Source organism: Delphinus delphis, chromosome 20 (assembly GCF_949987515.2).
Source record: "Delphinus delphis chromosome 20, mDelDel1.2, whole genome shotgun sequence".
In the NCBI taxonomy this organism is placed as follows: Eukaryota; Metazoa; Chordata; class Mammalia; order Artiodactyla; family Delphinidae; genus Delphinus; species Delphinus delphis.
The window spans coordinates 11779199-11788587 of record NC_082702.1 but is presented as its reverse complement, the minus strand read 5'-3'; the positions used below and the strand labels follow the sequence as shown (position 1 = coordinate 11788587).

General features: G+C 63.9%; 1 protein-coding gene across 1 annotated transcript; it reads left to right on the top strand.

Moving 5' to 3' along the window:
- The first annotated feature begins 778 nt into the window (after window positions 1-778).
- ERF (ETS2 repressor factor) lies at window positions 779-8367 on the top strand. The gene is made up of 4 exons (XM_059998958.1): window positions 779-933; window positions 5359-5593; window positions 5972-6087; window positions 6194-8367. The coding sequence occupies exons 1-4, from the start codon at window positions 912-914 to the stop codon at window positions 7495-7497; spliced, it is 1677 nt and encodes a 558-aa protein (XP_059854941.1). The 5' UTR covers window positions 779-911; the 3' UTR covers window positions 7498-8367.
- Window positions 8368-9389: the final 1022 nt, after the last annotated feature.

The following is a 9389-nucleotide window of genomic DNA, read 5'->3' as shown; positions in this document are numbered from 1 at the left end:
GGCTCCCGCGTGCATTCTCTCTGGTCACTTCCTCCCCAGTTGGGACTGGGGCTATCTGGAAGGCCAAGACCCCATCCCTGAAGGAATGGAGGGCACAGCCGCCTCCCTATTTCCGATGCTGGGAAATGCTTCCCACCCATTCCACCCCACCCCTGGACAGCTGCCCCCATTCAGGCTCAGGATCGTTGGTGGGGGGACATGGTGAGCCCAGCCTGGGAAATGCTGTGGTCTGGATCATCCTCCAAGGTCCTGACCCGGCCCCCCTGCAGAGAAAATTCTGCCTCCTCCCCAAAGGTCCATACTCCTCCTCACAAAAGTTTCTGACACTCATCAGAAGGTACCCCCCAACCCCTCTTACAGGCTTCCAAAGAAAATCTGGACCCCGCAGTGGGCAGGAGAGGAGGAGGGGCGGCAGGTCGCGAGTCCTGAGGACTTAAGTTATCTTCAGACTTGGAGCCTCAGAGAAGGGTCATAACCCCCCGGACCCCATCCCACCCCAACCCCCTCCTTCCCTCCTCCCCCGTCGCGCGGCCCCTTTAAGCCTAGAGCCGGCCGGTCCTCAGTGGCTGCGCGCCGACGAGTGTGTGTGTGCGTGTGTGTGTGCGTGCGTGCGTGTGTGTGTGTGTGTGTGCGTGCGCGCGCGTGCGTGTGTGTGTGAGTGCGCGGGGAGGGGGCGGGCGCAGTGTCTCCATGGCGACGCGGCGGTGACGTCGCCGGCCGGGGGGCGTGGGCGTCCCGGCCCCGGAGTGCGATATTAACCCGGGAGGCGGCGGCGGGGAGGGGAGAGGCTCTGAGAGGCGAGGCCGGGTGAATCGGCGAGGGCGGCCCGACGGGCTCGGGACGGGACGGGGCAGCGCGGGCGCCGGGAGCTGCGGCCCGGAGTCGGGGCGCCTCGCCCCGGGCCCCCCAGCATGAAGACCCCGGCGGACACAGGTGGGGGCGGGGGCAGCACGTGTGGGGGAGACTTGTTGCCCCGGGAAACCAGGCGGAGAAACTTTGGGGGGGCTGAAGGGTTCTGGGGGAGCCCGAGTGATCCCCAGTTCCGGGGGACCCCCAAGCACTCCAGACCTGTTGCTTCTTGCGGCGCGAGCGGGGGTGTGCACCGGACCCCCAATTCCTGGCTGTGGGCGCAGTGGTATGGGTGCTGCGAGTCCTGGTTCTCTCCTTGCTTGGACCCCGAAAGCTCGGCTCTCCCTCACTCCCGGGATCACGGGGGTGGCTGGGTTCCTCCCCGCCGCTCTGTCACGTTGCACTCTGGGGGCCGGGACGTGTGCGGGGCGTGTGTGTGCGGGGGGGGGCTGTCCACAGGGCCCGCTATCCCAGGTTCCGCGCTGCGCGGTCCGGCCCGTGACCTTCACCGCGATGCGTGCCCCGCACCGGCTTAGAGGGGGATACAGGATGGCCTCTAGGAGGAGGGCGTGAGTGGGGAGCCCGGGACTCGGGGACCGGGCTGCACCGCCCCTCCCCCGCCCGTCTCCGCCGGCTCCTCTCTCCCCCGCCCGCGCCGAGTCGCAAAGTTCCAAAGCGCAGCCCGAACGTTCGAAAAAGGAACTTTTTGTTTCCGACCTTAGAACGCGCGGCTTTAAGGTCGCTCGGGAGAGACCTGGGAACCCTCCTCCCTCGCCTCCGGGGACCCGGGGTTGGGGAGGGTGGGGAAGGTGGGGGTGGACGCGGAGGCTCCCCCCCTCGACCCCCCCCTCCCTCATCCAGCTCTTCTCTTTCAACCGGCCGTCTTTTCCTTCCGCCCCCCTCTTCCCCGCCAACTTGCTCCTCCTTAAGGGGCCAAGGTTCCCCTCCCCCCCCCGGTCGGCGGGCGGGGGGCAGCAGGATTAACCCCCCCCGGACTTTCCCCCTTCCCCTCCCCCGCCGCCCCCGGGCTCTCGCTGGCTGGACTTTGCGCCCGAGCGCGCTGGGGGAGGGGTCCCAGCCGCCCCCTGCCCGTCTACCCCGTCGGAATCCGGCCCGGGGCGGGGACGGGGGAGGGGGAAGGGGGCCAGGCGCCGCTGTTCAAACTTGTTTCCTTCCCCCGGCGGCGGCCGCGGCTAGGGCTCCTGTGTGAGGGTGTGTGCCCCGACCGGCCCACCCACCCCGCCCCCCCGTCGCTCGGCGGGTGGGGGCGGCTCTTAAAGGGCTCCGAGCCGGGCTCCGGCGCCTGGGGATTGGGACCGAGGAGGGGGCTGGGCGTGGGGCAGGGGTTCGGAGTGCTGTAGGGTCAGTCACGTGCGTCCCACATACTCTCTGGCTCCCAAAGGCTCCAGGGCCGCTGGGCCTTGGGGGCAGCAGGAGCCTCCCCTCGCCGGAGGAGGGGGCCGAGGCACCCAGACAACCCCGCCTCGTCTTCCCTCCCTGCTACGGGCGTTCGCCTGGTGGGACCGGCTGGGCAGCTCCCCCAACCCAGTCTTGGGGCCGCGCCGTGTGGGTTCTCTGGCTGGGGGAAGGGGCGGGGGCCTGTACTGGTCTCCCAGTCGGTCCATGGGTCCCTCTGCCTCCTGGCTGGCCGCTGCGCGCCCCTCCATCCGATCCTCCATCCCGGCCCCTCTCTCCTCTGCCGCGGCTGTTTCCCACTTCCTGTTTTCTTCCCGGCTCTGGCGCCACCGAAGGCTGCCTGGACTGGGGGAGGTGGCGGGGCCCCCCAGGAGGCCGGCGTGTTCTTCCTCTACCACTACCCCTCCCTTCCGACCCCAGAGTCCTTTTAAAAAAAGTTTGGGCAGTTATGTGAATTTGAGGGGCGCCCAAGAATTCTGCAGACCCTGCTCCCGGGTTTCCACGGTCTGTCTGGGAGATTCCCTACCCCGCCTCCGTGGGACCCAGGTGTGCCTTCTGGGACCCCGCCATCCCAGCCCTTCCTGTCTGCTGCCTCTTCTCCACCCTGTCTGGCAATGTCCTCAGCTCTTCTCTCAGTGTCAGCTGCTCTGTCTCTGCCTCGCTGTCCTCCCATGCTCCAGAGGTCCTGCACCCCCAAGCTTTCTTGGTGCGGGCCGGGTGGTTCCCTGTTTTAAGCACGTGGACCCATACACAACACACACTCACACATGCTCCCCTTGCCCGTGCCTGGCTCCTGGCTCCAAAGCCTGGGGAACAGAGCCCCATTGAGACACCCTGACGTCACCCCTCATCTTCCTTCTCCCCCCAAAGCTGGGAACAGGCCCTCATGTATGCCATGTCCGATGAGGAAAGCTGGCTTTGGGGTGGGCCTGGGAATAGGGAGGGCCCTTGCCACGAGTGGGAGCCAGGGTTCTGGCCCGGGAGGGGGTTTGTTCAGGGAGGGGGTTAACTAGGGGGCCTGGGTCAGTCCCCGGAATGCAGCTTGAGGCCTTTCCAGAGCCCCCCACCTCCCTTCCCTTTGTGTTGCATGTAGTCTCTCTCACTCCTTCTCTTCTGCAAAGTTTATTTTTAGCCTCCTGCTCCCCCGCTCCCAGGACTGTCGCTGCACACACGTTGCCTGGTTACCGGGACAAGGAGGCTGGGGCGGGTGGGCTGGGAAGGGTGGCTTTAATTTTGGGGGGAGGGTGGAAATCAGTACACACCCCAGCTCTAGACTGATGTCTCAGGGGCTTCGGCCCCCACCCCGAGTCGGAGAGCCAGATTGGGGTTTAGGTGGGGGGGAGCGCGAAGCTTGGTGCCCTGAAGGGAGACAGGAGTTTGGAGGAGGTTGGAGGGTACGTGGAGCGGGCGGACTCTTGGGTTCCCAAGGACCTCTGGGCCCTGAACAAGACCCTCGGACCTGGGTTCTCTAGCAGGGTGAGCGTAAAGGGGTGAACACCTGGATTCCCAAGAGAGGGATGGGTCTGTGGATGCCGGGGTCCATGGAAGGTGTTGTCAGGGGCTGTCACTTCTGAATGGAGCAGGGGCTGCTGGTACATACAGTACCCTCGGTCTGCGACCAGCTGGAGGTCATATGGTCATATCCCTGGAGCCCCGGGGGGCTGGTTTGAGGCTGGAATTTCTGAATGAGGCAGGGACCAGGTGGGGAATGCTGGCCATCCCAGTCTACCCAAGGCCAGGGGTCAGGGAGCTGGGTCCCAGTAGAGGTTAGAGTCAGCTCTGATTTAGAGGGAGTGGCCCCTGTGGGAATAGGAACTGCTGATCCCCTGTGTCCCCATGGGGAAGGATCCCCTGTTGGATTCCAGACTTGGGTGGAGTCTTTGGGGGAGGTTCCATGTTGCCCCAGGCCTGGTTGGTACCTGCTTGAGCTGTGGTGTGAGCCAGGGCCAGGGGAGGGAGGCTGACCCTTGCAGCCTGATTGGGACTTGGGACCCCGCCCATCCTTAGCTCTCCACCTTGGCCTTCTCCCTCTAGTGGCACCAGGGCTTCTGTCTTGCCTCCCCCCTTCTCTTCCTCCCTTTCCCTCCTCCCGCCCCTCCATTACCGGCTGCCTGGTGCTGAATTATTGATGACCCCTGATTACCCGGGGGTTTGGGAAATGACAACAACCGCAGCCCCCCCAACTCTCCCCCCCAGGCTGCCCATCACCTCTAGGGACCAGCCAGCCCACCACCAACCTCTACCCAAGGTTAATGCTGGGGGCGGGTAGGTAGGTGGGCAGGGAAGAAGCTGAGGATGAGAAGGCAGAAGGGGGAGCAGGCTACAGCTAGCGGTGACTGTTCAGTCTTGAGGCCCTCCAGCCAGGTTGGGTCCGTGCGCCCGGGTCTGGGTAGGGCAGTGCAGCACAGAGGGTCCAGGGCTTGATGGGGGGGCGGGGGGGGCGCTCTCTCAGACAGTCTGGGTTTCACTCTCCAGGGAAGACAGAAGCCTCTGTGTGTGCAAGCGCTGACCTCATCGTCAAGCAGCCACCCCACCCCTCCTGGTCCTTTTAAGAAAAAAAAAAAAATCCTCCTTTCGGGGCCTAGGGTGGGAGTAAGGGCTCCGGTAGGTCTTGGGAGGGAGACAGTGTACCTTCCTAGGAGGGGAACAGAGACGGTCGTGTGGTGGGGGCGGGGGGCCGGCGTGGTAGTGACTGACCCTGAACGGGAGTGCGGGTGGGCTGGGGGGGGGCTCGCCCCAACCCGTCTGGCCACGTGTGCCCCTTCCTGCCCCTCCCCCACTGGCAGCCTTGCCCGCCGGCCTGGCTTGGTGCCTGGCCCCCTGGCACTGGCCCCGGGACCCGCCGCCGACGGTTTCCTGTTTCTCCCGGTGTCGCTGGAGCAGGCTCCAGCTTCCCCTCCCCCCAGCTCCTGTCTAGCCCCCCTCACACACAGACAGACACACACTGTCTCCCTCTAACCAGGTCCTGGCTTGGCAGGGGGAGACGGATTTCCCCACGTTAAGGGCGGGGTAGGGGGTGGACCCTGGGATGGGCCCCAGGGCCCCAGACTTGGCGCCCTGACCCGGGGCCGCACCCCTGCCTCCTGTCCCCAGGGTTTGCCTTCCCGGATTGGGCCTACAAGCCGGAGTCATCCCCCGGCTCGAGGCAGATCCAGCTGTGGCACTTTATCCTGGAGCTGCTGCGGAAGGAGGAGTACCAGGGTGTCATCGCCTGGCAGGGGGACTACGGGGAATTCGTCATCAAGGACCCCGACGAGGTGGCTCGGCTCTGGGGTGTCCGCAAGTGCAAGCCCCAGATGAACTATGACAAGCTGAGCCGGGCCCTGCGGTGAGGAGGGCAGAGGTCCCTGGGCAGATGTGGACAGCGCCCCACTGGTTGGGAGCCCCTGGCCCACGGGAATAGGCTTTGGGTTTGCCCTCTGGGTCCAGATCACAGCTGCGTGACCTTGGGCAAGTCCCAGCCCCTCTCTGAGACCATTTGTCACACCGAGGTGTCCTGAGGAGAGAATACAACCAGGGACGTGGCCTCTAGTCTGGCCCCAGAACTGAGGGGAGAGCTGGTCTCCACCCTCTGGACCTTGATTTCTCTCGGGTGGCCCGTGTTTCTCAGTCACCCTTTGCGAGCAGCACTCACACGTGTCAAGGTTCGGGGTCTGGACTTGGGTCCCGCGTGACTGACCGTCCGATGGTGTTTCTACATCCACAGCTATTATTACAACAAACGTATTCTGCATAAGACTAAGGGGAAACGGTTCACCTACAAGTTCAACTTCAACAAACTGGTGCTGGTTAATTACCCTTTCATCGATGTGGGGTTGGCTGGTGAGTACAAGGGCTGGTAAGCATGGCCTCAGAGGGACGGCAGGGTCTGTCTGAATGTCCAGGCGAGGCTGGGGGCCTTGACATCGTGTCTCCCCTCTCCCGCCAGGGGGTGCGGTGCCCCAGAGCGCCCCGCCAGTGCCGACAGGCGGCAGCCACTTCCGCTTCCCTCCCTCAACGCCCTCCGAGGTGCTGTCTCCCACCGAGGACCCCCGCTCTCCACCGGCCTGCTCTTCGTCCTCATCCTCCCTCTTCTCGGCTGTGGTGGCCCGACGCCTGGGCCGAGGCTCTGTCAGTGACTGTAGCGATGGCACGTCAGAGCTGGAAGAGCCACTGGGAGAGGACCCCCGGGCCCGACCGCCTGGCCCCCCGGAGCTGGGTGCCTTCCGCGGGCCCCCGCTGGCCCGCCTGCCCCATGACCCTGGTGTCTTCCGTGTCTACCCCCGGCCCCGGGGTGGCCCTGAGCCCCTCAGCCCTTTCCCTGTGTCGCCTCTAGCCGGGCCTGGCTCCCTGCTGCCCCCTCAGCTCTCACCGGCTCTGCCCATGACACCCACGCACCTGGCCTACACTCCCTCACCCACGCTGAGCCCTATGTACCCCAGTGGTGGCGGGGGCCCCAGCGGCTCGGGGGGAGGCTCCCACTTCTCCTTCAGCCCTGAGGACATGAAACGGTACCTGCAGGCCCACACCCAAAGCGTCTACAACTACCACCTCAGCCCCCGCGCCTTCCTGCACTACCCCGGGCTGGTGGTGCCGCAGCCCCAGCGCGCTGACAAGTGCCCGCTGCCGCCCATGGCACCCGAGACCCCACCAGTCCCCTCCTCAGCTTCGTCCTCCTCTTCTTCCTCCTCCTCTCCATTCAAGTTTAAGCTCCAGCCGCCCCCACTGGGACGCCGGCAGCGGGCGGCTGGGGACAAGGCTCTGGTGGGCGCTGACAAGGGCAGTGGCGGTGCCCTCGGTGGTGGTGGCAGCGCAGGCGGGCTGGCCGAGGGGGCCGGGGTGCTGGGCCCCCCCGCCCCCCCGCCCCCCCCACCCCAGATCAAGGTGGAGCCTATCTCGGAAGGCGAGTCAGAGGAGGTGGAGGTGACTGACATCAGCGACGAGGATGAGGAAGACGGGGAAGTGTTCAAGACGCCTCGTGCCCCCCCTGCACCCCCGAAGCCCGACCCCGGCGAGGCACCCGGGGCAGCCCAATGCATGCCCCTCAAGTTGCGCTTTAAACGGCGCTGGAGTGAAGACTGTCGCCTGGAGGGGGGTGGGGGCCCCGCTGGGGGCCTCGAGGATGAGGGAGAGGACAAGAAGGTGCGTGGGGAGGGGCCTGGGGAGGCAGGGGGCCCCCTCACCCCAAGGCGGGTGAGTTCTGACCTCCAGCACGCTACAGCCCAGCTCTCTCTGGAGCATCGAGATTCCTGAGGGCTGTGGGCAGGGGACCCCCGTTCCCTCCACCCCCCCCCATGCCTCTTTTGCTGCCTTAACCCCCCCCATTCCCTGGAGGTGAGGGCAGCTTTCTCGTCTCTTCCCTGCCTCCTCCCTTTCCCCTCCCCCACGTTTTGTATAAAACTTTTAATTTCTTTTTTTTTTTTAACTGTGAGGGTGGGTGGGTGCCCAGGGCTGGGGGCTGTCCCCTGTCTCTGTGGGTTTCTAAGCTCCGGGCAGAGTGGTAGGGGGGAGGGGGGAGTTAAGGGGCCACCTCCATTCTGGGGAATTTATATTTGAACTGAGGCTCTGGCCTCAAAGCCCAGGAACTTTTTTATTACAATCGCTTAGGAAGTAAAGCCTTGTCTCCCTCCCTGTTCTCTGCCTCCTGTACCTCTCTCCCTTTCCACCCCCGGCCATCCTCAGCCCCGATCCTGCCTTCCCTGCCCCTCCAGGGGCCATGAGTGCCTGGGTTTCTCATACCCCCCCACAGGGTTGCAGCAGAGGAGGGAGGAACATTTTATGATGAACCAAAAATTCTGTGGGGGGGGGGTTGGGGGTGGAGGAGGGTGAGGGGTGCCGCCCATAGGCCACAAATCTCTACAAGTGCCTGCTATCCCTCTCCTACTCCCCACCCCAGCGCCAGTCCAACCCCTTCACCCCCAGCTGCTCCTAGGACTAGCCCATAGGCAGGCAGGTGGGAAGGGGGGTGCCCTGAAACCAAACTGGAAGCCCCCTCTGCCTCCCAGCTGGGGCCCCTGGGCTGGGGGTCTGTGGTCAAGCCTTATTCTGTATTGGGGACGGAGGGTTGGGGGGAGGGAAGTTGGGGGCTGCTGGAGAATGTATTCAAAATAATAAAACTTTGGACCTTTGGATGCAGTCATCTGTCCTGGGTGCTGGGTGCAGCCACTGCAGGGCAACAGCCTTTGCTTGGTTCTTAAGGACAGGGACCTAGACTGGACCCCCAAATGGACCTATGGCCAGAGGGCCTAACCCCATCTGAATGGGGCAAATCCAGGTCTGGGAAATGAACTGACCTGGGGCGGCACTTAACCCCTGGGCCTGATGGTGAAGGTCTCAGGCATGCTCTGGCCCTCTGTCTGCTCCCCTCTTCCATGGGGGATCTGCTCATCCTTGGGAGCCCCTTAGGCTCTTCAACACCACGCCATGGCCCTTGCTCTCCTGCCTTTCCTCTCTGTGAATTCCTAGTCGTGCCTCCTTGGAGCTCCTTTTGCGCTACGTCTGGTGTTCTCCCACACATCACTCTCCTTAGAGGCGCTTATGAATTAATCTGGGAGTCCTTTGGCAACAGGCTTGCAGGGTCTCTTGAAATGTAGACCTTGCAAGGTACCTTAGTGATCTTCTCATCAAACCATGGAAACACTCTCTGCCAGCAAGTTAAGAAGGGACTGGCTAGGGCTTCCCTGGTGGCGCAGTGGTTGAGAGTCCGCCTGCCGATGCAGGGGACACGGGTCCGTGCCCGGTCCGGGAAGATCCCACATGCCGCGGAGCGGCTGGGCCCGTGAGCCATGGCCGCTGCGCCTGCGCGTCTGGAGCCTGTGCTCCACAACGGGAGAGGCCACAGCGGTGAGAGGCCCGCGTACCGCAAAAAAAAAAAAAAAAAAAAGAAGGGACTGGCTTCATCATAGTTGCTATTGATTGACCTACGGTGTGCCAGGTACCTAGTTGGGAGCTGCAGCGCTTTATCTCCAACATCCAGCAAGGTAGGGGCAAGCGGCTCACGTAAATCACTTGCCCAAGACCTTAAGCCCAGCTAGGACTTTAAATGAAGTCTGTCTCTGAACCCCATGTTCTTTCAACAACTGCGTTCTCCTAAAGCCAGGATCGTTGGATCTAGACCAGGATCTCAATATCATAGGATCTGAGAG